This window comes from Fusarium odoratissimum (assembly GCF_000260195.1).
Source record: "Fusarium odoratissimum NRRL 54006 unplaced genomic scaffold supercont1.2, whole genome shotgun sequence".
Taxonomy (NCBI): Eukaryota; Fungi; Ascomycota; class Sordariomycetes; order Hypocreales; family Nectriaceae; genus Fusarium; species Fusarium odoratissimum.
The window spans coordinates 377,028-403,545 of NW_022158688.1; the positions used below are offsets into that span (position 1 = coordinate 377,028).

The following is a 26,518-nucleotide window of genomic DNA, read 5'->3' on the forward strand; positions in this document are numbered from 1 at the left end:
GAGCCTCATTTGTGTTTTCCATCTCTGCCAAATAACTACAGCTCGTAACAACAGCTCAAGCGTCGAACGCTTACCTCAAGCAACGCATTTTTACTGCAATCAACACATCGAGTTTCTCTCTCTTGAAAGCAAGATGGAGTCTTCTCGCGCAAACTCGGGCCAGTCAGCTCCCCTCCTATCTCAAGACCTACAGCCTAGTACTGCTGTTGGGTTCCAGCAGCAAGGCACAGTGGACTGGACCAGAATAATGAGCGGGAGCGTCACATTCTCTGTCGACGTTCTATCGCGATTGTCAAAAGCAGGTATCGAAGCCTTCACCATCTATGCTGCCAGGGCAATCTTTTCCAACGTCAAGCTCGGTCCGAGTGGCGAATTACGTCTTCACCGTGCCCTCGATAAACTCAGTGCTTTCCCTTCTTTTGGAAAAGCACTATGGTTTGGTTTCGGGGTGAAGAATATCATATGGAGCATGCAGTAGTCTACAGAGGGCTTGAACTGTCTTGGTATCTGTGCCTGCTTGACAGAGGGATACTCCACGATTGTTGCTGCAAAGGTTATACGAGAGCTCTTTCTCCTATATGGCCCACCCGCTGAGCTTACACCTGCGCTTAGGCAGTGGATCGCGCTGGTTGAGTCCTCGGGGGGACTGCTCGCCTCATCGGAGTTCGGTCTGGTATTACATGGCTTGACTAAGCTCTGTCTCGGCGACGGCCAATGCAAGCTGCAAGGCTCTGGGTCGCCCGAAGACATCGCGCTAGTGTTGAAGCAAGTTTTCGAAGTCTCAGCGGAACGCCTTGATCGTCTTTTCTTGTCTGGTGGCATGGATTGCGCTTGGATCGCCGCAGTAGCCCATTGGCTTCTGGACCTCCGAGTCGAGGTTCAGGATCAGGACGGCACGATTATCTATCGACCTGATGGCACGCAAAATAGATACTCTCCGGAAGCTCAAGTTATCATAACTTACCACCTGGGGCATTCGAGTGAAATCCTTCAAGTTGACCGCAGACACTATGTCATTCCGAGCGGCAAAGCACTATTCAATCATTTGCAAAATCAGGAAATCATTTCATAAGGTAGGGTTCCTTGGGAGTCCTGCCTGATTGATACATTTGGTAGTCCTATGAGGCTTCTCCTGGGGTCTCAAGCTCGGACTACTGGGGCTTGTTTGGGTTCTGCCGCGCGCATCTTTCAGGCTGCTATCTGCGACGGTGAGGGCCACATAACATCCTTAGTGAGTGATGAAGCACGATTGCGTTTATCGCCAATTTCAGAATCCAGCTACGGGAGGGGGTTTTGTCTACTTGCTCGTCGCCTCCTTCCAGAACTCGGTCAAAATCCGGTCTTGCACCAGACAATGGAGGCGGCTGTGAACAAAGGATACTTGAACGCTGCTCAACAGTTTTCTCAATCTTACGTTTCCTTGAGTCAGCTATGTTCATGCATGAATTGTCGCTCAAATGTGGACGGCGAGAGAGGGTACACCGCCTTCTGCTTGCTCACATTGATACCAACTATTTGTACCCTTGTCAGAGCTATGTCGACTATCTGCATGCAACAAGATCTTAAAGTACAACCAACACGCTCCGGTTTAGAGAGCATATACTGGAACCAGAGAGATGCAATTGGTGATCCAGGAGACTCATACTACGACCCGGTTGTTGACGGCTTACTGAGACCTTGGCCTAAGCATACCCTGTCGTTCGCCCAAATGCTTTTCGCGGGACGACAATATGATAGGGGTTCGGGCAGTGGTAATGTTGTTGCAGCTTCGCACAGTGGACTTTGTTTCTGTCTTCATACTTTGACGGAGATCACATCCGATCCTCAGAGAGCTTGTGTCGTGACAGTTGTACCTGGTAGGATCGAGTGGAACGGCTTCATGTACGACATGATACGTGACCAGGGAGAATGGAAAATGAGTACACCTCGGCAGGGTGGCTACAATGCAGTCTCCATGACGACTGTAACGAAATATGACGACTTAGCCGATAGTTCAACTTCTGGCCTCGTCGCCGAACTCATTATTGATGAGATATTTCCGGAAAGTACTAGTCTTTCTGCCTTCTACAGAGTTTTAACTGCAGCATTCCCCGGTCGACATTTCTCATTAGGGGCCGCAGAAATTTGGGCTCAACTTCGCGTTCACAGCTGCAAGTTGTGAAGGCAAGACGTGTGACTCGCTCAATGGGTTCCAATCTATTCTTGTCGAAGGAGAAGGGTTGCTTCTTCCGACGCCAGATTGGTGGACGACACGTCTACCTATCATGCGCGTATTGTCTGCAAAGGATGTTTCAGTCTGGGTTGCTCTTTCACAACGTTATCTTCCAACGTCTGACGATGCAATGAGTGAGGATCTGGTATTCTTATCTCATAGACTACAGGGCAAACAATGTGTTAGGTGCTGTATAGTGAATGCAGAGAACGCAGGGATGAGTTCAGACCAACATGGTGATTGTTGTGTATCTATTATCACTTCAGTATAGATGTTGGAACTCAGAATATGAATAGTACTGTAAATGTTGATGAATTAGTCCAGTCATACAATAAAACTCCAGTAACAGAGAAGGGAATGATGGGATCTAGGCTGCTCCTGAGTTTCAATACAGAAATCTTTTCACTGCACTAGCGAGCATAGCACTCTTTTCGCCATTCTGGGCCATATAGACGTAGATCCTGCTGTGCGCCATCGAGCCCATAGTTAACCCCACCTAAGCCAACACCAAATCAATAGCACAAAAGCTTGGCCTTGGAGAATGAGCCAAATTACACAAGCTCCTCACCAATAAGACCTTGCGGACAAACCTCCCTGCTTGTTCCAGCGGGCCCGGTTCGTCTCCCGCAGCCGCGGCCTCTCGATCCTTTCCGAGACTAAGCCTAATTGAGCAACAATTATAGATTCGCTATCACGACAGTCGATGTCGTTATCAGATATTATCGGGTATCCCACTTGTTTTGGGTATGAGACAATCACATCCCCGTTATTGCGAAACGGGAAATATGGGGGATTTAATTGGTCTGAACAGACGAGGTGTTTCCTGAATTGGATGGTTGAGTCGGGGAGGCGCCGGTAGTTTTAAGGTGTCTGTTTAAAGCTTGGAGGGGGGATACACTTGGAGAGTTCGGCGAATTTGTGGAGGAGAATGGAGCGTCTTGTTTTAGATGTTGGAAGGGTTTGTTGATGTGGTCGTAAGAATCGCTGGATGGGCTATTTATCCCGCGATCCAAGAGTTACTGTACAGCCGTCCAGCACGGTTCTTTTGCTGCTCTGTAATCTAGATCGACAATGCTATACTCCAAGCTCTGAGTAAAAAGGCCTGCCGAATTTCCAAGCTACCGAAATGTCATCGAGTGACACAATGCACTACAACGTTATACAACCCCCATCTAGACCGATCCATTCCTCGCCACTAGCAGTTATCCAAGTCCGCAAACAAGGCTCATCCCACGCGGAGATCCTGCCTTTGAGTGGATGTCCTTTTAAGCATGCGACTATGTCGTCCCAGATCGGATATATTGGGTGGGATTTCCAACGGGGAACCCGAGTCTTGGTGCAGTCATGTCAAGATCCTCGAGAATTGTGTCATCCTGCACACACCACGGTCGCACAGACGATCCATGTTTATATAACTCAATCCGTCGTCGCGCGTTTTACTTCACCTCATCGGCAAACCATTCTACTGCTTTGATCAGATTATACCGACCGCACTGGTTTCATCTCTTCAGGTTTTCGACAAAATGGGCTTCTCAAACTTTTTTGAAAGCCAGAAAACCACGGCTACCGTCTCGGCGGACCCTGAGGCAAGCGACTCCGAACCCTCGGTCATTCACGATGGCGGTCTCGCATACACACGCGTCAAAGGCGGCAATGGCTCCAAGCCTTCATACCAAGAGGCCGTCGGTGCGCCTGTTGAATCGCACTCGCCCCTTGGATACAACGTCGGTTGGCTTACGGTTATCTTTCTGAACGTGAATATGATGATTGGAACTGGTATCTTTTCTACGCGTACGTACCCTACTCATATAAGTATTCTACTTGTATGGAAGGAGTTGAGACTAATAAGGTACAGCTTCGAGTATTCTTAACCGTGCTGGGTCTGTCGGTCTAGCGCTGATCATCTGGTTCATTGGCTTCATCATGGCTGCTTCTGGTTTCAGTGTTTATCTGGAATTGGCGAGTTACTTTCCTAACCGCAGTGGCTCTGAGGTTGTGTATCTTGAGCAGGCGTATCCTCGGCCTAAGCACTTCTTCCCCGTTACCTTTGCTGTCCAGTCGGTCATTCTGTCCTTCAGCAGTAGCAATGCCGTCGGTGAGTTGCTTTCATCTTTCATCTTTAAGCTTGCGCGTTCTGACCATATATAGTTCTGTCCAAGTACCTTTGGCGAATGACCGGCGATACCCCCTCCGAATGGCAGATGCGAGGTGTCGCCATTGCAGCTTATACCCTTGCTGTCATCTTTGTTATCGCGCATAACAAGTACTCCCTCTGGCTGGTCAACTTCATCGGCGCCCTGAAGATCCTCACTCTAGTCTTGTAAGCCCTCCCATCCCTCCATACCCTTCACCCCTAACACATCACACAGCATCAGCATCGCAGGATTCGTCGTCCTAGGTGGCAACGTCAAGCGCATTCCCGACCCAGGCCACAACTTCCGCGACGCCTTCGCAGGTGCAACCCCCAACGGCAACGATCTAGCCAGTGCCCTCGTCAGTATCGTCTTCTCATACGCTGGATACTGGAACGCCTTCAACGTCGTCAACGAGATTCAAAATCCCATCCCCACGCTCAAGCGAAACGGTGCTGTGTCGCTTACGGTCGTCGCTGTGTTGTATATGCTCTGCAACATCGCCTACTTCGCTGTCGTTCCCAAGGAGGAGTTCGCCGAGGCTAGTGAGATTGCTGCATCCGTCTTCTTCTCCAAGCTCTTTGGTGATAGCAAGTCTGCTGCCAATGTCCTCAACTTTCTTGTACTGCTGAGTGCCTTTGGTAACCTTCTTGCTGTGTTGATTGGATCTGCACGTATGCTTCGTGAGATTGGTCGACAGGGTGTTTTGCCTTATACCAACTTCTGGGTCTCGACTAAGCCTTTTGGTACACCGCTTGGTCCTTATATCCTCAAGTGGGTGTTGACTTTCATCATGATTGTTGCACCCTCGGCAGGCGATGCCTTCACTTTCGGTTAGTAGCTCGACCCCACTTGAAGTTTTCTGATGCTGATCCGTCTCATAGTTGTTAGTCTGGGCACGTACCCTGATGCGATGTTCAGGTTTGCCATGGTCGTTGGTCTCTATGTTATCCGCCGCCGCCGGTCAAAGGCCGGTATTGGTCGCTCTGACTTCAAAGCCTGGCATCCTCCTGTCATCTTCTACATCCTCGTCCAGGTCTTCATCCTCGTCATGCCTTGGTACCCTCCCAAGGGCGGCCCATATGCTGGTGATGTAAGCTTCTGGTATGCGACATACTGTGTTGTCGGTATTGCAATGTGAGTATTGCCTGAGAATATGAATGTCTTCCACTTTACTGACAGCCATCTTTAGTGTCCTTGTTTGCGCCCTTTACTACGTTGTTTGGATGTTCCTGTTGCCCAAGTGGAAGGGTTATGCTATTCGCACCGAGATCACCAATGTCGATGACAACGGAGCCAACACCCACCGACTGGTCAGAGTTCCCTATGCTGATCTTCCTCGATGGGACGAAGAGCATGACGAAGCTGGAAACATTCGCCAGAGAACAACGGTTGTGGCTCCAAGCTCAGAGGGTTCCATCAAGGCTTAGGTGCTGGGTAGTGGTCAGGGGCATTAGCATCATATAGCACTAGGAAAGCCAAGTATATCAATAACAGACTTTGCAGTTGAACAGGATTATTATTGAAAACAAAAATGGGTATTATTCATATTATGTCTATCGTCATTACTCAAAACTGAAATTGTCTATTCTGCAGCATTGCTGGCACAAGACCAAGGAGTTTTGCTTCCTCCCTCAGCGATGGCCTCAATGGAAGCCCAAAGTCCAAGGACACAGATGAGGAAACCAGTAAGGAGGAGAATAACGTTGGCCACGAATCGGCAAGTCTGCTTTCCATCCTTGAACCAGTTTCCGTAGTGCATCCAGAGCCAGAAGATACCGGGCAGTCCATAAGAGAACCATGAGGCGAAGAGGGCGCAGATAAGACCAAGAAGGTTGTTGAACACAGGGATAGACTCGGCAATGACCATGGAGAGAGCCCAGATACCTAAGGTTACACCGAACCAGACCATGGTAGATAGCTTTGTTCGGCGGACCATGTGCTTCGTGTTGCGGAAGATTCGCTGGAAGATGTAGGCTGAAGCGACATGGCCGTAAATGACACCAGCAATGACGATGGTGGGGATGGCGATACCCCAGATGACCTTTCGCATGGTAGCAGAGCCAGCGGCAGAAAGAGCAGGTGAAGGAACATCCGGTCCGACAAAGACATAGATGACAATAGCGGCAAGTAGGTAAAGCGTAGTGTCGACGATCTGGAGAAACGCCAGAGCCTTGGGCCAGTCCTCAGGCTTCTTGAACTCAGAGATGACAGTGAAGAAGCAAGAGTGGCTGGAGAAAGAAATGGCAATGTTGGTGACAGCCAAGAAAGCGCCGGTGAAACCAAGCTCACGAGCAACCTGGATGCTTCCAGAGCCAATAGGTCGCTCATGCGCAACATCTCCAACCGTAATGAGAACAGCCAGCGTAATCGACATGCATGATGCCATGGACATATAACTCGTGTACTTCAGCGTACGCGGCAAGTTAAGAACCCAGAAAACCGCCAAGCCCACAACAGCCCAGACAATAGTGCAAGTCGAACTATTCGTCAGAGTGTTCAGGCAAATAGTCCAAGTGAGAAGATGGCTTCCCATGACAAAGACCTGGAAAATGACCTGCGCCCAACCGAAAACCTCCTGGAAAACACGTCCCATTCCGATGGACTTTCCAATGACCTCGACGGCGTCGCCAAAGTTTTGGACAAAGGGGTATTGCGCGCGGAATTCAGCGAGCACGAGACCGGAGTATGTGGAGAGGAAGCCCATTACGAGAATGAGGACTATGCCGGGGACGAGACCGACGGCGGCGAGGACGGAGGGGAGGGAGAGGATGCCGAGGGATACTGTTTCTGCGATGAGGACGATACCGCCTTGCCTGTAATTTGTCAGTTTCTGTCTGAGATGCGGAGGTTGGTGGGTGAACATACCACCATGTTAATGTCTTGTAGTCAATAATCTCCGCCTCTTCATCACCCAAGATAGCATCATCATTTCTCGGCTCAGCGACAAAAGCTGGAGGACTGTTGTTGACACCTTTCTCTTGATCCACAGGGGATTCAGGCGCCGCAGCGCTTTTAGGCTCTGTATGGCTCATGATGACAGTCGCCCGTTAAGTTGGTGGCGCAAATGTTGAAAAGACAAAAAGTGTAAGACCAATTGACTCGTCGATAATTGGAACGGCAGTCGCATTTAAATAAATTCCTACTCTGGGGCGAGAATTGGCCGACAACGGTGGGAAGAAAAAATGTCTTCATATTAGTTTAACTTCCGAGTCAAGTCGGCCCACTAACATTGGAGGTTTTTCGGCCTGGCCCGATGGCGTCGCGCACCGAACTCGGGCAACAGAGAGTGTAGAGTGGTGAGTGATCGCGGTTAAAATTAGTCGATCCTTCATTGGGCGAGATCGGCCCATGGAGGAGAAAAACAAGCAATGGCCAGATCTGTATTGCTTCAATGGATTTGCTAACTTTTACGTTATAGTCCCACAAAGAGTGGTCTTTGTCGCTCAGAAATCCACTGCTGAGTGCTCCAGACTCTCTAATCTCCACGTAGGAATGAAGGGTCAGGAGGGTTTCCCCAGACCTCTAAAGCTACCCGTCCCGTCACCAGCGACTCAAGAATCAAAGATATATGTCGTTGTAATGTAAAAAGAGCCTCATCATAGCCGCGCGCTTCTTTCAGCTCAAAATTTTCAGCCTCCTTCGCCAAGCTACTGCAAGTTTGTTTTGGAGGAATTGACTGCCGGAGTTTCTAGCCGACTTCTGGAACGACAAGAGATTTCTAGCGCCGAGGGTCTAAACTGTATTGAGGATGAGTCAGGGCGAAGTGGATACAAGGGCGCCGATCGCGCTCCGGACTTGGCGGAGCTTGTGAAGAGGCTATCGGGAAGACGGCAAAGGCATGGATGGAGACTGAGGAGAGGTTCTGATAAGCTGAGCTATGTATTGCCCGGACTAGGAGAGGCAAGAAAACTGCAGGCATATATACTGAGAGACAAAAAGACTAAGGCCAATCTACTGAAGATTTAGGGAAGATTTAGTGGACCTTTAGACTATTACTCTAGGAAAAGATAAATTAAAAGGTATAAAAAGGGTAAATCAACTTATACTATGATAGTACTATATTAAAATCCTATATTAAAAAAAGGTAAATTGGCTAATTTACTATTATAATAGATAGTAGGGATGTACTGGTGATTATGGCTGATTTATCTAACTAGTGAAAAGTATACTTTGAAGCAGCTTGTTAACTAAAGTTAATTATCTCGTTTACTAAGCTAACATCTTTCATCTAAGAAACAAGAGGCAGAGATTAAGAGTCTAGACAGGCTCTTCCCGCTTTTTATGATCCGTGGTAAGAGGCTCCCAAATAAGATAGACATCGCTTGTAGATGAACTTAATGCCGGGCCATGATATGACACTTTTCCAGCATAATTCTGAAGGCTTCTGTAATAGGCGAGTTCAGGACGCCTTGGATCCACCAGTATGATCTTTGAACTGTCTCGCCCGTGGTCGCGCAGCAACTTTGCGCGGGAGACGGCGTCATCTCTGCTTTTGTATGCAGGTATAAACGGCGCACGTGAACCCGGATAGTCAAAGGCCTGTTCCAGTGCCTCACGCAAAGCCGCAAGGAGACTTTCGTATGTGTTTTCAGGAAGAGCCTCTCTCTTCGGTAGTCTGTAGTTTGCCTCAGTCGCTCGACGAGGGTTGAGTTTTTTTTTCTTGTCGACCTCGACGTCGCCGGCTGCCACCCAGTATTCTGTAGCAGATGACGTATTGGATGTGGAACTCATTTGAAAGATAAGGTAAACAGCAGGCTGAATGGCTATCTTTGAGAGCTAGAAGCCCATCGGGGGGATTTGTTCGATCCAGAGTCGGATAGCACAATGGCGTTGAATGTCCGATGATGGCTGACTGGAAGGGGAGAGCGACTAGCTGGTCCTTAAATGTAGTCTGTTTCCTACGTCTGCTTATCATAAAGAACCTCATGGTATACAATATTACCACCCCTTCTTTTGAGCTCTGTACTGTTGCGAACATTTTGAGGCCCTCCACAACGGTTAACTATTGGCTTATGAAGTTGGCTCATCATCATACGATTAATGCAAATGCTCTTATTGGGTTGCTGTTATTCCAATAGATTCCTAGCGGTGCGGTCTCCAACTTCACTTATTGGCTTGTGGCAGAGGCGGATCAATATTGATTGCTTTCTTGTGGCACAGCAGAAAGGTTACGCCTGGCTAGACTGATAGACGAGTCGTATGACCAGTCGCAGGGGGCTGTGTCCAAAATGAGGCCTGCCAAGTCCACTAAGGTGAAGTGCAAGCCAATTCGTATCCTGGAACGACCCAATCATCACCTCTGGGAAAGCTTTCTTCTTTTCTACAAAAGTGCTCCCGCCCAATCGCAATGAACCAGATAAAACACACTTGACATGTCACTCCAGAAGCCATGGGCTGCTACCTGTCCAAACCTCCTAGAACGAAAACCCTCTACAGGGGGGTCCCAAGCCTGGTGACGAAGTAGGTTTCCCACAGCCACACCAAGACGAGAGTTTGAAACGTATTTGGAGTGACACAGTGATGTTACTGACACTATGGTAACGTGAATAGCCACAATCGATCGATGACAGGCTCAGGCGGAAAATAATGAGTATGCTGATATGGTGTTGGAGAGGCTTCCAGACCGACAAGATATTATAATCGAACAGTTTGCGAATATCGCGTATGGGCTCTCAACTGGTCGTGCTCTTTGAGTCAGAATCAAGGCCAAGCAGTAGAGCAACAATTAAGCCGATGTCTTCGTCAGGTATAGATCATGAACACATGAAGTTTATCAAGATTAATAGTTATCTACGACTTATCTAGCGGTTGATGTGGCTAAAAATAAGTGACAATTAAGAGTCGATCAAGGCGCCGATTCCGCTCCGGACTTGGATGAATCTGGGCATTATCGTGCGATCGAGTGGAGTTGAAGGGTAGGGGTCTTCGGGGGAGCTAGCTGAACTCCAGAAATCAGATTTGGCCGAGACCGACGACCCATTGTCTGTGCTGATAATGAGATGGAGACGACGTGGGGCCAATGTTGAATCCGAGAGCGGTAGTCTTCGCCTCTATACCAAGTCGACCAAGCTGCATACCGCCGGAGATTTCCAGAAAGCTTGAATGTAGAGCCAAGACTTGCCGAACTTCACTACGTACATGCCAGCTAACCCCAGGTTCTTGTAATAGGGCTGTTTAACCCGAATTTACACTACGTAATACTTGTCAGTGGTTCTCGGCAGTCTACTGACCTTGCTCGACGGAAATGAGTGGGGAGCGGGTAGAAGCGACTGTGTGATTAGTTTACCATGCACAAATCATATTCATGCAGCACGAGTCTCAGATTATGATAGATTGTAACGAGTGTCCATTTATGCTATACTGACTCCATATCCTCTTTGTCTTCATGTCATATTTGTAGTCCGATTCTCTAAGTCCTTGGCTAACCTGATATTCAGAGATCATCATCATCGCCAGTCTTCTTGCAGCAGGTCCAGCAAGGATAGTCTTCGTCTCCCTAAAGCCTGTTAGTAAAAAGTTCGTCTTCGTCACTACCAGGTAGCATACAAATTTCTTGGAGTTCTGGTCAAATAATTAGCAATGATCAATCGAGAATAGGCTTTCTTGTCACTTACCCAGCCTTCGGGGCATTTTGGCTCCTCGGGCCAGCAGACCTTGAGGCAGACTTCGTAGTTGTGGACGTTGACGACGCCCTTGTGGTTGGGGGAGAAGGTTTTCTTGGAAGAGGGCTGGGAGACCTGGATGCGGAGGCTACACAGGTCGTGTTAGTATCGAGTTGTGGAACTGAGCAAGATTGACTAAGATGGGACGTACGTGATCTCCTCGCCGCTGGACTGCTTGGCGTTGAGGGAAGACCAAGGTATAGCAGCGATGCTGTTGGCAAGGAGTAGAGTGGAAGCCATAGAGAACTTCATTCTGGAAATCTGAAAGTGTAGTGATGTAGTGTAGTGTAGTGTATTGTAGTGTGAAAGTGAAGCTGTTGAGGATGGTGGGATGAGCGAACAGGCGGACAGACCCTCGACCTTTATAGATTTTTCTTCCACCCAAATCTCAACCATCATCCTACTTATCGAGTTCATCAACATGCGCTGTGCTACATGTCCCCCTCATGATCAGCAACTTGTCTGACTATTCCTTGATTCACTTACCGATGGTCCGTATGTCTCACAGGTCTGTCCTAGGAATGCTCCTCCTTGCGTCGATCAATCATGCAAGGAGGATAGAGGTGATGGTCTACCAAATACGGCACGGGAGCGGAGCGGCTTGATCCCTGTTGTAAGACATGAGTAGGAGCGATCGACGATCTGGTCTCACTTGTGTACATCCTCCCGATGGTCCTGGTGGTAACTTTTGGTGTTGTCGGAAAGTCGCAGCTGGACGTACATCGTGCTTAGCTGAACTGAGACCTTTAAGGTACTGGTGCATACATTTTGGGCAGAATTCCGGGACGAAAGGATCCCTCGGAGATCCTGATGCGAAGACTGCTGACTGTGATTAGTGATATAGTTTAACTCTAAGACTAGTAACATTTTTGTAATTCTAGAGTTTACTGTTTTAAACATATATAATCTCATCTCCGGCAGCCTTTGCTTTGGTGTGGAACCTGGGCATGGCAATGATTCCTTGGGCGAGGAAGAGGGTATACACGATAGAGAACTTCATGTTGAATGGTTGAAGTTTTGTCCTGGTGAGAGACAAATTGATGCTGATGATAATCCGTTGAGCAATTAGATCAGGAATTTGAGCTTTTACACTGTTTTAATATGCCTAACATATGCAACTGCCGTTTGACTACCAAATCCTCCATCTTGAGCTCCTTGGTTCCCTCGCAGCTAGCGGTTCCGGGGTAACACTTGTCTGCTGTTTGATGATCCGTCTGTAACGACTGTGCAAGGAGGATCTACGCTCTGGAGAAGACAGAATGGGCCGAAGGGCGTTAATCTGCGAATGAGGACTTAGATACAGACGGTCAAATCGTCTCTATACATTTAGAATAGTATTATGAGCACAGAGAATTGTAGCAATAGGTGAAGATTGGATATATGTCTATTCTTCCGGGCAGGAGTTTCAATCTGCGACATCGTTCAGCGGCAGTATGGGAATGTCGCAAGACGCGGGGTTTATGTTCGACCAGTAATGCAGTGTTACAAGAGTTCAAGCGAAAGTGCCTCGATCGAGTCGCCTGCAGCGGACTATCGGAAGTCGAGATATCCGTGCTACCCATGTTTCATTTCACTACCTTAGTGTTGAAGCCCAATGGTGCATTGAAGTTCAATTGCCACTCTTTGCGGGAGCGAGGGAGGTTTCTAGGCTCATATGCCATGGACCTTGGACTATGCAAGTGGAGGACAACGACGTTCCCTGAGAAATCTAAGTTATGTTCCCAAAACTACATGAAACTTCTACTTCAGTACCTGGGATGCTGTTTGAATTATTAGATGGCTTCACATCGCTGAGAATAATACCTAAGTTCACCTATATGCGGTATTTGAAAACGTACTCGAGGCGATTAACTCAAAGTTTAAACCCATAGTCAAGTGGAAAAACAGAACTTTGTGAAACTTGCATCTTATATCTCTACTCCCCAGGTTCAAAAAGGCAGTTATGGAAGGACTAGCTGTATGGTGTTTGACTTGAACTCAAGCTCTTTGTATGCCCAAATCATTTTTTTCTTCATGTACCTCTTCTCAAAAGCGTCCCTTCCTCTCGCCCTCACACCAAACCATTCTCCCTCAAGAGTGACATTAACCTTCTTCGCATTCTCTAACATCTTATGCCATGATACATTTGTCTGGGAGTTTCCTGGGAGCACGAAGTCGCGCTCTATAACCATATACGGATTCAGCTTAATAATAGTATCATCATCCATATGCAAGCCCTTGTGCTTCTCCTCGCGCTCTTGTGTCGCCTCCCCGAAATTCCACTTCAGCTGATCAGCATAGATCTTGAAGAGCCCATATTCGATAGCTCTCATTGTTATCGGAGACCCAGGCCCCCAGAATCTAACGTGATATGGTCCTGCGTTCTTAAGTCGAGCTCTAATGATGATTGGGGATAGGCCGATCTGTTGAATGTCCAGATCCAGCTGACGAACTGCTTCGATCTCATCTTTTGGCTGGTGCCAGCTGTGGGCCCAATCAGGTTCACCATATAGATCGTGAGGCATGGGTGGAAGGTTGCTGGTCGGCTTCACGTTTGGACCCGGAACGATATAAGGTGGGGGCTTCGGTATAAAGCCAGCCAAGACAAAGTGTCCCAGAAGTCCTAGAAGATGCAAGAAGGAGAGCGATATTTTGGACCTCATGACAGATACCAGGGTTTTTTGAGTTTGGAAGATGGTGTTTGTGAAGAGTTTGAGTTAAAGAGAGAAAGTTATGCGGTTGACATGTTCTGTTGAATGATAATTGAGGACACTATATACCTAGATTTAAATTTTAAAGTGGAAAGACGCTGTAATAGATTTAACTTTACTTCTAGATAGCCATGATATTAACATTCAAGGCTCCTCTGGAGGCGGAAGCTTATTAAGTGATGAGCAGTACGCTGAAGCCTCGTTACCATATTAAGAGGGATCAGTGAGATCAAGAAGGGATATACATGGGTTGATTATCAGCCATCAACTTGAGCCCTGAAGAGAACAGATTCCGGAAATACCGAGCTCGGGGCGTCGTTTCGCTAAGACGTTTCTAGGTGAGAGAAGGATTATCTTGGTGAATTGAAAGTTATTCAACGCCTCGGCATTCTTACTATGTAGAAGTTAGCAGTACCAAATCATCAATCTTCCGCTGATTTTCTATAATTGCAACAGGTGATATTAGACGTCATTTAAACCAAAGCAAACGTCTCGACGAAGTAGATGAAGTTAGGAATATATATTTGTTGCACTTGGGCTTTGTGGCAGCATATGCACTGCTCATGCACTAGAAAGCTGCCAGTCCCTTGACATTGATTTGATAAATCACTAAACTCATTCATATCACGGCTGTTGCCCGTTAGGAAATAATCCCGGAAAAACACCTTCTTTCCAACCCCACAATGAGGGCCTCATAACAACCTAACTGGGAAGCAAGGAGCATCCACTCTCAACAGAGGTTGCGTTATACATAATGGAATGATTGATACCGGGTACTTTGTCTTTCCGGGCCGTCGGACAAAATTCGAGGAATGTGTATGCCGTGTCTCACTTACATAGCCGCTATGCAAGGATCTCTATCCGGCAGTGCAGTCGTAAGATATCAGCGCTTATGCAGGGAGAATCTTGAATCTATGACACAACTCTATGCAGGTCGGGGACTTTCGCTCAGCTGAATAGCTCCGTGAGGCTAGAGAAGAAAACTAATGCAAGGAGGAAGACAATGGTTCAGATTGGAGATAATCATCTTCGAGGATTGGAGCTGAAGCGTGTCTGAGACATGATTGACCAGTATTCAAGGCCCAATCCTTTTCGGTTATCGAAAGACAATATTTGCAGGGCTTATCGACGGGGTACTCTAAACCCCTCCGGAGACAAGCTCCTCGATCGGTTACGCTCTCTTTCCATTCTTTCCTCTGAAGCTCTGATTTTACCACCAGTTTCAGGATCCCATATCCAACCTTCCTTAAGCCACATCCATCGCAAATAAGCCCTCAACTCTTTATCAAGTGGCACAACCCTTTTCCACTCAGGCTCAAAACCCCGCACTGCATTCAAGCCATTCCAATCGTCGGCTGAACCCCTCAACATGTCTCGATGAAAGATCCGATAGCTATCAATGGCGTACGGACCAAGTGACGGCAAATGTGCCACTTCCCAGCCCTGTCTCACATCATCTTCATCCAAGACTTCATCCTTTCCAATGTCTAACCCATCGCCCTGCAGGGGATAATGCAGCTTTCTGTACCGCCTTGATTTATTGGGCGGTTTCTCAAGCCATGTCTTAGCGAAGGCGATGAACCGAGCGGCGCGGGAGTTGTAGAGTCCTATTGGACGGATGATATCTGCAAGGTCGGAGAAACATGCTTCTGCGAGGTGAGTTGGTGTTGGGTACCGAGATATGAGCTTTTGGAAAACAGGGCGGGCTTGGGATCCTCGGGTCCTGTTCCAAAGAACGGCTGCAACGAGAAGTTTGTACAGATCTCTTCCGACGGTTTCTTGGATCAGACCGAAACGCTCCTTGGAGATTGGAGGGATTCGCGATGCCGAGAGCACTACTCCAGTGGGTACTTTTCGTGGCGCTGTCTTGCGTTTCTCAACTTTGATGACTTTTGTGTTACTTATATCGTTCTTGACCATGGAGCGTGTGACACGTCGATGAGTCTGTAAAACGAGCGTATTAGTTTGATCCTTCATGGCTTAACTGGAAGAAATGACACAAATGGTATATCTAAAACTTCAATTGTTTCATGAAACGTTGGGTCTCATTAAAGAGGGAGCAGTTCAATGCCGACTCCAGTAGAGCTAGGTCCATGACGCAATGGACATCTACCAAGAAAGATCCCCCGCACTGAGGAACGAGGCCAGCCACCAAGTGAGACACGAAGACTTTGTTCAACATAGGTCATTTTACTCATGAATCATGTGTAACGAGATGAAACCGTTATTGGAATTTTGTGCACCGTCGTAACCGTTACACGCTCATAGTTGACACTACATCTCCACAAACTGCGTGTTCATAACGGCGCCGTTAGTTTCATAAATCATATGACTCTATTCATTAATTATGAACATGTCACTATGCTATGAAAAATACTCAGCCTTGGTAAATCTCAAGTACGGCTTAACCTCCCTAACATCACCAAACTTCTTCTTCGCATCCTCCGTCGAAACAGAAGGCGGAACAATAACATCTTCGCCAACCTGCCAATCAATCGGCGTAACAACGCCCTCCTTATCACCACTCTAAAGAGAATCAATCACACGCAGAACCTCAGTTGAGTTCCGACCAGTTGAAGCAGGATACATCATTGTCATCAACCCTTCCAAGAAGATTCGACTGACTAAGACTGAGCGGATGGTGAAAGCGATGCCTTTCACTGCGATGTTTTCGAGGTCTTCTTGGCTGAACATATCCTAGAGGAAGGCGACTTTACGGTCTGCGTCGGCGATGATGGGGAATTAGAGGTTGGTGTTTGAGACTTCGTTGATGTCGTCTACACATTTGTCGCGAGAGCTGAGATCATTGGCGCTCTAATCATGACCATTAATACTTTTACCTCTGCATGAGAATGATAATGAGAACACTTCGCATTCCAATCATCTTCACACCTCCTCTTATCGAACACCCTCCCGAACCAAGAGCAAGGGAATTAGCCACGTGTAAGACTGGAACGAGACAACACCGGAAGAAGTAAATGGTTGATTGAGAAGATACTTGATTCTAGGATTACCGGGAACCTACGAGGAAACAGGAGATTGGAGTGTTGTTAGAAGTGGAAAGGTCATTCACCCTCGTGGCGACCTCAGCAGGACCTGGTACTAGGGAGCGAGGCTTTCCATTACAGCTATCTAGAGTCGACGGCAACGTGGCGCAATCAGCTACTCTCGATCATTTTTATGTACAGTTTATTTGAATCATTTCACGTAACATTTGATAGAAGGAAGCAATTAAAACCTCCATGTAAGCTTTAGTGACATTCCCGTATTACCTACCTACAGCCTCACTATAAGGGACTCGGCGAGTGGTGGCTTCTTTTTGGTTTGAGGAGGATATGGGCAAGATATGGACACTTAAGTGAAATTGATTACCAGGATGATAAATGAGATAAAAGAAAACAAAACAAAAGAGGGTGGTAACGAAATTAACGCCTGAGCACAAGTTAATCCGGAGCTGAAATGTTGTGTAACACACCTGCAGGTTTTTGAGACATTTTAATATCACGAATGGAACAATAATTTGCGAGAACCAAGGGACTCCCTATTAACTACCTACCTATATAAAGACCTTCCAGCGCCATCATGCTTCCTTGCGTCTTCTTACCCGTGAAAGAAGTGAGCGATTTCAGATTTGTCTACTGGGCCGTTGATCACGATGTCGCTCAGCTGGATCCGGATGTTTCTCGTCCTCCCCACTCTTGCAATCTCGGCCGCAGCACTGCCACATGAACGTCGAGAGGTCCCAGCCACTGCTGAGCCGATTATTACTCCTGTCGAGTGTCCTCACCATAACCCTGAAGTCCAGGATGGGTCAGTATATTCGGTATTTCTACTTCAGTTGGCTATTCAGAATACTTATTTGCCCACAAGGACTCTCGTCGCCCAGCTCTGGAGACAGAACTGTGACCTCGTGACAAAGTTTCTCAACAATGCATTCACTGCTGCCCAAGCGGCACAAACCTCCGAAGGGACTCTAGAGTCACTGCAATACTATTTCATAGTCCGTATTTAGCCATTTACGATCCTGATTGACCTGCTGCATATACTTAACTCTCGTGCAGCAAGATTATTACTATCTCACCTTGACAGTCCCTCATAAGGCGTATCTCTTGAAATCCTTGGATCCAGAAGAATCTGCCGCTGACCAGACATCGGCCATCAACGAAACAGTTCTGGATATGACGTCGGACCTCGAATACGCAAGCCATTTTCGTCAGGACCTTACAAGTCCTGATCATCTCAACGTGAGCAGCACCGTTGTCAAAAACGCGAAGCTCGAGCCCGTTCTACGACAATATGTCGATTGGCTGGGAGAGAATACAAAACTCGGCTGGTACCTCTTCAGCATATCAAGAGTCCCCTGCATCTACGTGAGAAGCCCACGACAGCGGTGTAAACTTATGCTAACGCATTTCAGGGATGGGCTGAGATTGCGTATCAGCTAAATCAGTCGTCTAGCACAGTGAGAGGTCCGTACAGGGAGCTCAATTCAGGAAAACATGAACTGATATTGTCAAGGGACAAAATTCTTCGACGAGTGGATTTCTCCGAACCTTGACTGGAGCTATGGAGCTAAGCTGTCCGGTAGATGCGAGTGGTCCGCTCTGGTGATTGCCTGACTAACTGGGAGTAGTTGAGTTGCAGGAAGTGCTGAGCGCCAACAACAACACTGAGACATTTGCTGTTGCCAATGGGCTCTTCCGCCAGGCCCTGGAATTTGAGACTGCCTTTTTTGAGAGTGCAGTGGGAAAGGTTCTCGAAGACTGAAAAGAGCCTTGGTTTTGAGGATATCTTATGCTTCAGTGTGCTTTGAGGCATGGCAGCAATTTGGCATGCGTTCTGCTTTGGTTGCATCTGGGGCTTGTGTTTTTCTCTCTGCGCCATGGCAAGTAGTGTTGTCTGACTGCTGTCTCATACGATGATACCCATAGCTTACTTGAGGCATACATCAAAGGGTTTAAATGTCTCCATAAAGATTAAATGTTAACATTTAGAATGATATCTTGTCCCGTCTAAGTTGATCAAGTAAATTTTCAAAATGAGATGCAATGGTGATGCCTGGCCACTTGAATTAACAGAATTTGCACCGAAAGGATGAGCTTGAGCAACGGGATCGGGACAAGGGGTGAGACAGAGTCTTTTTCGTGTCCAAGTCCTCTACTAATGGAGACTATCAAGATAGGCCTACAGTCCAACAAGCTACTAGGATATTAGGAAGTGAAGAATGCTGACCGTCTCAATAACTTGATTGCGAGCGCCTTTGAGCAAGCAAACTTTTCGGGTTATCTCCAAGGACCAATGAGGGCACGGTTGAAAGCCGTGGATGATGATAACTATGAGAATGGATGACTTTGTTCTGCCTGGATGATTGATCCTTGTCATAAAATTGAACAGATTTCTTATGGCGGGTGCCCCTCAAGTCTTTGTATCCTCTCGCAACGCCCAAGCTGTCGAAGACGCATGCTCGGAGCTAAGCAAGCTAACTGACCTTTCTTCTATGTCCTGATTTGTGGAGAAGACGGAGTGTGTCTCTTCTCGGGTGTGTCGATATGAATACAGCTCACTTGGATATAGTTCTTGCGAACACAGGTTACGGTCATTCAGAGGCTTTCTCACTTGTTTTATATGCATAGAGAAATATGAACTGCTTGCGCCGGGTATATACAAACGCACTATACCTGATCACCTTACAGTTTGCTCCCCATTTTGAGCAGCTCGCCCGTATCAACCATGGTCACGAGGGCCTTGGTATTCAGTAATCCCGGGTGAGCCTCACTTAAACGTTGGATTCCACACAGCTGCATGGCATTTTCCAGCTCATCTCGCAAGACTGGTAGGAATTGGTTAGCCTCAGTCACTTATGACTTCATTGTTCTTACTCACTGTTCATCAGATGCCGCACTCCATCTTCTCCGTACATCAGAGCATAGAAGAAAGGTCGGCCAAGACAGACTCCGTGAGCACCGAGACAGATGGCTTTAAAAATATCTGTGCCTCGACGAATACCCCCGTCGATAAAAACACTCATTTGGGATAAGAGCTTTGGGCACTTGATGTTGATCTCAGCCAGAGTCAGAAGCGCTGGCTGCGAGGTGTCGACACCACGCCCGCCATGATTCGATATGTAAATTCCTTCGCAGCCGCTTTCCAAGGCTTTTATGGCGTCTTCAGCACACTGTATCCCCTTTACAAAGATGGGTATTCCCAACTTTTCCTTGATGGTTTGGATCTGGACCCATGTGACGTCCGGGTTGATTGCTGCGCTGGCGGCGCGGGACTGCTTGGTCTGTTTCTTGTTCTTTGACTCACCCTTTTCTTTCGCCATTCTCATTTCGTAACGCTCGTTGGCCTCTCGTTTACTAAAGACCGGCAGATCCACAGTTACCATGACAGCCTTTGGTGAAGCACGACGAATCTCATCCAAGAGCTTGGCCAATGCTAGGGAATCTCGGGGAATGTACAGTTGGAAAAAGAAAGGATGGTTCTGGGGCAGAGCCTCAATAACCTCGCCTAGTGAGTATGAGGCAAGTGTAGGCATTATTATGGTGCTTCCGGACGCAGACAGTCCCTTTGCCAACCCAACCTCGGCGGACGGGTGCGTCAGCATGGCCAAGGACGCGGGAGCGTTGAAGATAGGGACGTCGAAACGGTGACCCAATATCGTTGTGCTTGTATCCACCTGACTAATAGGTCTACAGACTCGAGGTCTCAGAAAGACTGACTGATATATCTCGGCGTTCTTGGACGCTGTGTAGCAGTCATTTGAGGCACCGGAAACGTATACCCAGGATCGTTCGTTGAGACAAGATCTTGCAGCATCTTCAAAGTCTTGCAGGTTTATGATGGAGTCAAGCGGCGGAGGACTTTTGATCAGCTTGGGGTTTTCCAAAGCCTGCTGATCCTGAGCTCGGAACAATTCTGGGACTCTTCCAATAAGTTTCGTCTCTCCAAAATAGCTCATTGCCAGCTTTGGGCCGTGGATGGAATTGTAGACTTCGGAAGCGTCTTTTCCGTGGTGCTCTTCAACGACATCTTCACCTCCGGGATGTGTTTCGGCAAAGCCGGTAACGTCCCAGACATCTCTATTAATGATAATCCAGGCATCGTTGGAGTCTGTGTGACGAGAGACTTCCCTTCGCGTCAGGTCTTGGCGAGTCATCACGGATGATTTAACTGTGCACAAGGCCTTCCAGTAGGCCAAGATATACCAGAGATGCACAGGGCGCCACTACGTACTTTAATAAATAGTGCTTTAGTAAAAGTTTGGGTCTGTAGGTTCCACGTCCACCCAGCATGCGCCCTCCCATTACACGCCCGCCAGCTGACTGCATTACACCTTCTAATCACATCAAAACTTGCTTGTTAATTAGCAGCTCTACTCTGCGCTTACTTTTACTTTATGGCGAATATGCAATAATAGATACGCGCAGGAAAAATGTCGCGGATAGACAATCCTTATGGATATTTGGAAAGGAGAGACCTAGCACTACTGCACACACCTCCTGGTCTAATTTGGTGAAGCAACGAAGTCTATATAAAATGATCTGAAGAATGGTTAATCTCTCAAATCAGCCTGAAGATCTTCCGTCATCTTTTACGGTTCCTGGGACCTGGCACAAGTGAAATATCTTGCCATCCCTATCAATCTGCATCAACTCTCCGCCTATATGACATGCGCGCACGCCTCTCTTAGCAACAGAACCTCCTCTTCATTCGGATGAAGCATAAATTGCATATTGACGTAATAGAAAAAAAATAACAACATCTCCAGGGATCTTGTCCAGACGGATCTCCCGTCTACGTTAATTAAGTAATTTTCCAAAATGAGATGCAATGGTAATGCCTGGTCGGTGACAGATTTCACACCTAAATAAACGGCTTCAAGGGGGAAATGCCGCGACTTTATGCTTGATGGGCTGGACGAAAGAATGGATTGGTGGCTTGAGCCAGTGACCGTCAGCTGAAGTTGCACTGCAATTATAGATCGAATCCAGATGGAACTCGGACATGGCTCGCTGATTAGGCACCGACTGATTAGGCTGAAAGAGGCTGACAACATCTGCATCTGCATCTGCAGCTTTTACAATTCCGCGACGTCGCCGTTGAAACTTTCTTGTTACCCTGGCAGGGCTGTTCGACCACGCCCGTAATCTTTCCATAATGCCTTCCAACATGTTTCAGTACAGACCTCTCGAGCACCTAGATTCTTTCCGACTCCTTCATCTGGAGCCTAGTCTCAACCACAGCGCAGATCTCAAGGGCTCGTTACATCACGCTACACTCTCGGATTGTGACTATGACCTGATCGAACCTTATACTGCTTTGTCCTACGTCTGGGGTGATGCAAGCCAGAGGGGCGCGATACACCTAGGTGGTAGCGCCAAGGAGATCACTGCCAGCCTTGACGCTGCTCTCCGAGACATGCGCGACAAGAGCCGAGTTTGTCGGATATGGGCAGATGCTTTGTGCATCGATCAGTCAAATAATGCTGAAAAGGGTGTGCAAGTCGCGCTCATGGGTAGGATATACTCTACTGCGCATCATACTGTAATTCATCTCGGCCAGTCGCCCCCAGGATTTGAGAAATTGTTCATAAATCTCAAGATTCAGAGTCAGACCACGATGCATGGTAACACGTCAGACCTTGGGCAGCTTTCATTGGCAGCGGATGAGATCGACGGTATGCGACGCGACCTACTATCAAAGCCATGGTTCCGTAGAGTCTGGGTTTTCCAGGAGCTCGTGCTTTCCACAGATGTCTGGGTTCAATGCGATAACCTGCGAATCCGGTGGCACCACTTCTGCAAGGTTGTCGACACCAAGAATGTCGTCGCGGCCATGTTACTTGACACGCTCTCTGATAGCATCGCTCAGCAGGGCCAGCCTCGAAACGCAACTCCCTTGGAGGACATGAACAGTAGACGATACGGTGCGTTTGAAGCACCACTATCTTCGCTTCTTTCCTGTCGGAGAGGGATCGGGGCCACTGACCCTCGAGATATCGTATTCGGTCACTTGGGTGTTGTTTCAGATCGAGATAGGTGTGATAGGTTTATCAAGGTCGACTACGATAGAGACCTTGCGCGCGTGTCGGTTGATGCTGCTCGGTATTTCTTGGATGCCACAGGTATCGAGAGTCTCCTCTCGCATGCTATGAACCCTTCTCCCATTACCGCCCCCGGAATCCCGTCTTGGTGTCCTCGTTGGTCTAGGTCGCAGCTCTCTTGGGAGACCATACACAAAGTGGGTAGGAAATTCGGTGGTGGTGATGATAGCTCCTATGTCTCCTTTGGAGGCACTCATCACATATTGCTATCCGCACCACCAGTCCTAGCCATTAGCGGATTCGAGGTGACCAGGTTCAAGGCGACAAGTCATGCATTTCCAAGCTGTGGCGATGAAGCTAGGGCTCAAGAGGAGTCCAAGGCTGTGGCCCTCGAGCTGCTCCAAGACATAAGGTAAACACGGCTCTATCTCGAGAATAGATGACGTTCGTGGACTGACCTGTTTGTCGTCACAGATCCCTAACCAAAGATGAAGCTTCAATTTTGAACTCTTGCAAAAGAGCAGGGACCAAATATGACGAACAGAGGCAGAAGCTGTTCAGAGAGTCCTTCAAGACCTGGGTTGATGCGGCCAATGCTCAAGAGTATCCTACGGCTGGACCACGCGATGTCCAACGTATCACCGATGCTCTCATCCATCACGTCAAGAAGCCCGAAGCAAGTCCATTATCTGGCAAGAGACTTGCCATCACCTCAAGCCACCACTGTGCACTCGTCCCAGAAGAGTCCCAAGAAGGCGACATAGTGGCTATGCTTGTTGACTGCTACAAGCACGCGGTGCTGCGGCCGAAAGGAGTGAATAATTTTGATCACCTCAATAACCTAATTACGAGCGCCTTTGAGCAAGCGAACATTTCGGATTGTCCCCAAGGACCGATGAGGGCACGGTTTACAGCCGTGGATGATGATGACTATGATGAATGGATGTTGGTTTGGGAGAGAGCTGCTCAATCTTTTTCAATTCAGCATTGTTTACTTGTAGGACAGTGCTACATTGATGAATATGTTCCTTGGAAACGGGGTCTTCCGAGATCTGGGTTCAGGGTGTTTGCTCTTTATTAGCTCGTGGTGGAGTAGTTCTAGTGGAATTCACACTGTTAACGATTGAGCATTCTATTGAGGTAGTTTTCGAGACTCAATTACCCTGGAATAACAATAAGAAATCTAGTTAACTTTATAATGGATTGTGCAATCTGTATCTAAATTAACCCATTCCATGACCTGATTTCGTGGGCTTTTGGTGACTTTTCTACTCATCATCACGTCATTATGAGCTTCCCATGAGAGTTTCATTTGGTGGGCCTATCTTCCAAAGAGATCGGCCCTCGGTTATTATTTGTGTATATCTATATTCCCGGCTCCGACTCAATTGGAGTATTCCGTCGATGTTAAAGCAAGTGTTTAACTGAACATGAAATCTACAGCTATGAAGCCACTCATCTTAGCGGGTGGAAAATCCACTCGAATGGGATTTCCGAAACATCTCCTCACCATGCCTGATGGCCGCCCTTTATATCAACGCCAAATCGAGGTTTTACGCAAAGCATGCCCTAAGGTAGAGACTATCTACATTTCTCTTGCTCAAGATTCTGAGTTGGATGAGCTTCTACAGAACGCCGGCAAGGTTTCGTACGAAGCCACTCCAGGAGAAAATAGCATCGAGATTATTCTGGACCTGGAATCGAGTCAAGGGGATGAGTCGAAGGGGCCAGCAACGGGAATACTTGCTGCCTGTGATTCAGATCCTGAGGCGACTTGGTTGGTTGTGGCCTGTGACTATCCTTGCATCACTACATCTGCCCTTCAAGAATTACAGTCACGCTACAAACCTCCTGTTACATGCTTTAAAAACCACGAAGGCTTCTGCGAGCCTCTCTTGGGGATATGGAGTCCAGAAGCTATCAGCCATCTCAAGGAGAACTGCAAAGCAGGAAAACTCAGTCCCAGCAAGGCTGTTCGGGAACTTGACGGTCACACGTATCTTCCTGAAGACTCGGAAGCATTACTACGAAACGTAAACCGCAAGTCGGAATGGGAAGATGCCATGAGATCACTGAGAGATGAGCCGACAGACAATTTCATGGAAGAGCCTTTGGAGGTGCTGTAAAGTGATGTATTTCAGGATACCAGAGAGTCATTCATGGGATAGCAATATACCATCTGTCCCGTCTCGATGACCTCGTTGTCTTGATGTGAATCCAACAATTTGCCTGCACGAAAGGCGCCATCTTAGCTGGCCCCAACACCCCAGCAGCTTCGTGGACTGTAAGTCCATCGCCGCCTGTTATTTGCAGAACTCCAGGTCTGAACCTGTCACAGTTGAGTCCTCTGTTGGGCGCATCCATAATGCTCTTCCGTGATGAACTACCTAGTTGGAGGTTCTCCAAGCGCGCAAGTACAGGCTTCTCCGGCTCTTGACCCAGAAGATGGCTTATATACGGGACAGTCAAGAATTTGAAGCAGGCTGCTGCTGCGCCGGGGTTACCGGGTAGTCCAAAGAAAGCTACCTCACCCCAGGCAGAAGAGAGTAGTGCGAAGAGAGCCGGATGGCCCGGACGGACAGCTACGCCGTGGAACACGATGGTTGCACCAAGGGTTTCCAGTGCCTGACGAACGTGATCGAACTTTCCAACGGATACACCTCCACTTGTAATCATGATATCCACCGCCGATGATCCCAATCGGTCTTTTATGGTCTGAACAAGAGCATCCACTTCATCTGTAATTGAGCCGCCAAAGGTTGCATCGGCCCCGGCTTCTTTCGACGCCGCCGTCAAGTATACTCCATTGACGTCTCTGATATGAGACTTTAGAGAGGTCAATTCGTTGCCGGTCGACCAGATACAGACTCTAGGCTTCTTGCGCACCTGGGTCGTTTCAATTCCTACAGATGCGAGCGGCCTGATGTGTGATGTCCGGATAGTGACTCCTTTCTTCATCACTAGATCTCCCTTCTGAATGTCTTCACCGGCGAACCGACGATTGGCGTATCTTGGTATCGGCTTGCTGATGGCGATACACGTCCCGAGCCCTGGTTCCTTTGCTGCAATCCTGATAGTGTCTTCGACCTTGACGCATGCGTTAAATACCTCTCCAAGTTGACCTTGCGGAAATCGTCCCCCAGTCATGATCTCGAAACAAGGCTCGGGTCCATCGCGCGTATGACGCAAAGGGAGAGTGAGAGAGTCATCGCCAGCAGCGATTGTACCTTTGACGCAAAAGAAAACCGGGTGCTCTGCAGAAGCTAATCTTGTACTCTCTGAGCAAATTGCGTAGCCATCCATTGCGGATGTGTCGAACTCTGGTGTTGAGATGGAACTGAAGTGATCGCATGCCGAGACGCGACCGACAGCTTCTTCAATTGGCACGACTTCATAATAATCTTTTTTTCTTCGGCTTTTTTGGACTTCCTTGGCTGTCGACTCCAATCATGATAGCCAAACCAAACACGCTAATGAATCTTTGACATTTGACTCGTCAGTGGAATTGCTATTTATCACGGAAACAGTCATTTACGTCACTGACAACGTCAGGCTAGCATCATCCTGTCAACATGACAATCGTCGATGCGCTCTTGACGAATTATCCTCGGTACCACTTTGTCGGTAAGGCCCAGTCATTTGCGTCGCATTGCGAATTTTCTGGGGGAGCTGTCACCGCCTAGAAATTCTTACCGATTTATCTTGCTGTCCATCTGCCTCTAGTAACTTGGCAAATCTTGGACGAGCACCCCTGAGTTGATGGACGACGTTAA

The 26,518-nt window shown here is 47.8% G+C and overlaps 14 protein-coding genes across 14 annotated transcripts; 7 read left to right on the forward strand and 7 right to left on the reverse strand.

Annotated features, from left to right (window-relative positions):
- Window positions 1–133: 133 nt before the first annotated feature.
- On the forward strand, window positions 134–1,072 carry FOIG_01725 (uncharacterized protein; the record flags this gene model as incomplete). Its single annotated transcript, XM_031198701.1, has 2 exons — window positions 134–435; window positions 613–1,072. 2 exons carry the CDS (start codon window positions 134–136, stop codon window positions 1,070–1,072), a joined length of 762 nt encoding a protein of 253 aa, XP_031070738.1.
- A 282-nt stretch (window positions 1,073–1,354) lies between these two features.
- FOIG_01726 (uncharacterized protein) lies at window positions 1,355–2,161 on the forward strand (the record flags this gene model as incomplete). The annotated part of the gene is made up of 1 exon (XM_031198702.1): window positions 1,355–2,161. One exon carries the CDS (start codon window positions 1,355–1,357, stop codon window positions 2,159–2,161), a length of 807 nt encoding a protein of 268 aa, XP_031070739.1.
- A 1,574-nt stretch (window positions 2,162–3,735) lies between these two features.
- On the forward strand, window positions 3,736–5,774 carry FOIG_01727 (uncharacterized protein; the record flags this gene model as incomplete). The annotated part of the gene is made up of 6 exons (XM_031198703.1): window positions 3,736–4,003; window positions 4,068–4,307; window positions 4,361–4,532; window positions 4,582–5,177; window positions 5,229–5,481; window positions 5,537–5,774. 6 exons carry the CDS (start codon window positions 3,736–3,738, stop codon window positions 5,772–5,774), a joined length of 1,767 nt encoding a protein of 588 aa, XP_031070740.1.
- On the reverse strand, window positions 3,941–7,609 carry FOIG_01728 (uncharacterized protein). The gene is made up of 2 exons (XM_031198704.1): window positions 7,213–7,609; window positions 3,941–7,160 (listed from the first exon to the last, which is right to left on the reverse strand). The coding sequence occupies exons 1-2, from the start codon at window positions 7,377–7,379 to the stop codon at window positions 5,930–5,932; spliced, it is 1,398 nt and encodes a 465-aa protein (XP_031070741.1). The 5' UTR covers window positions 7,380–7,609; the 3' UTR covers window positions 3,941–5,929.
- Window positions 7,610–8,604: 995 nt separating this feature from the next.
- Window positions 8,605–9,078, reverse strand: FOIG_01729 (uncharacterized protein; the record flags this gene model as incomplete). The annotated part of the gene is made up of 1 exon (XM_031198705.1): window positions 8,605–9,078. One exon carries the CDS (start codon window positions 9,076–9,078, stop codon window positions 8,605–8,607), a length of 474 nt encoding a protein of 157 aa, XP_031070742.1.
- A 1,702-nt stretch (window positions 9,079–10,780) lies between these two features.
- Window positions 10,781–11,261, reverse strand: FOIG_01730 (uncharacterized protein; the record flags this gene model as incomplete). Its single annotated transcript, XM_031198706.1, has 4 exons — window positions 10,781–10,843; window positions 10,894–10,908; window positions 10,962–11,097; window positions 11,161–11,261. The coding sequence occupies 4 exons, from the start codon at window positions 11,259–11,261 to the stop codon at window positions 10,781–10,783; spliced, it is 315 nt and encodes a 104-aa protein (XP_031070743.1).
- A 1,688-nt stretch (window positions 11,262–12,949) lies between these two features.
- On the reverse strand, window positions 12,950–13,513 carry FOIG_01731 (uncharacterized protein; the record flags this gene model as incomplete). Its single annotated transcript, XM_031198707.1, has 1 exon — window positions 12,950–13,513. The coding sequence occupies one exon, from the start codon at window positions 13,511–13,513 to the stop codon at window positions 12,950–12,952; it is 564 nt and encodes a 187-aa protein (XP_031070744.1).
- Window positions 13,514–14,594: 1,081 nt separating this feature from the next.
- On the reverse strand, window positions 14,595–15,754 carry FOIG_01732 (uncharacterized protein). Its single transcript, XM_031198708.1, has one exon. It carries the CDS (start codon window positions 15,674–15,676, stop codon window positions 14,822–14,824), a length of 855 nt encoding a protein of 284 aa, XP_031070745.1. The 5' UTR covers window positions 15,677–15,754; the 3' UTR covers window positions 14,595–14,821.
- Window positions 15,755–17,354: 1,600 nt separating this feature from the next.
- FOIG_01733 (uncharacterized protein) lies at window positions 17,355–17,711 on the forward strand (the record flags this gene model as incomplete). The annotated part of the gene is made up of 1 exon (XM_031198709.1): window positions 17,355–17,711. One exon carries the CDS (start codon window positions 17,355–17,357, stop codon window positions 17,709–17,711), a length of 357 nt encoding a protein of 118 aa, XP_031070746.1.
- Window positions 17,712–17,877: 166 nt separating this feature from the next.
- FOIG_01734 (TENA/THI-4 family protein) lies at window positions 17,878–18,466 on the forward strand (the record flags this gene model as incomplete). The annotated part of the gene is made up of 4 exons (XM_031198710.1): window positions 17,878–18,069; window positions 18,117–18,168; window positions 18,218–18,283; window positions 18,333–18,466. The coding sequence occupies 4 exons, from the start codon at window positions 17,878–17,880 to the stop codon at window positions 18,464–18,466; spliced, it is 444 nt and encodes a 147-aa protein (XP_031070747.1).
- Window positions 18,467–19,292: 826 nt separating this feature from the next.
- Window positions 19,293–20,922, reverse strand: FOIG_01735 (uncharacterized protein). The gene is made up of 2 exons (XM_031198711.1): window positions 19,583–20,922; window positions 19,293–19,529 (listed from the first exon to the last, which is right to left on the reverse strand). The coding sequence occupies exons 1-2, from the start codon at window positions 20,856–20,858 to the stop codon at window positions 19,387–19,389; spliced, it is 1,419 nt and encodes a 472-aa protein (XP_031070748.1). The 5' UTR covers window positions 20,859–20,922; the 3' UTR covers window positions 19,293–19,386.
- Window positions 20,923–21,859: 937 nt separating this feature from the next.
- FOIG_01736 (uncharacterized protein) lies at window positions 21,860–23,161 on the forward strand (the record flags this gene model as incomplete). The annotated part of the gene is made up of 1 exon (XM_031198712.1): window positions 21,860–23,161. The coding sequence occupies one exon, from the start codon at window positions 21,860–21,862 to the stop codon at window positions 23,159–23,161; it is 1,302 nt and encodes a 433-aa protein (XP_031070749.1).
- A 1,002-nt stretch (window positions 23,162–24,163) lies between these two features.
- Window positions 24,164–24,871, forward strand: FOIG_01737 (uncharacterized protein; the record flags this gene model as incomplete). Its single annotated transcript, XM_031198713.1, has 1 exon — window positions 24,164–24,871. Exon 1 carries the CDS (start codon window positions 24,176–24,178, stop codon window positions 24,869–24,871), a length of 696 nt encoding a protein of 231 aa, XP_031070750.1. The 5' UTR covers window positions 24,164–24,175.
- A 31-nt stretch (window positions 24,872–24,902) lies between these two features.
- On the reverse strand, window positions 24,903–26,048 carry FOIG_01738 (uncharacterized protein; the record flags this gene model as incomplete). Its single annotated transcript, XM_031198714.1, has 2 exons — window positions 24,903–25,571; window positions 25,632–26,048. 2 exons carry the CDS (start codon window positions 26,046–26,048, stop codon window positions 24,903–24,905), a joined length of 1,086 nt encoding a protein of 361 aa, XP_031070751.1.
- Between the last annotated feature and the right edge of the window lie 470 nt (window positions 26,049–26,518).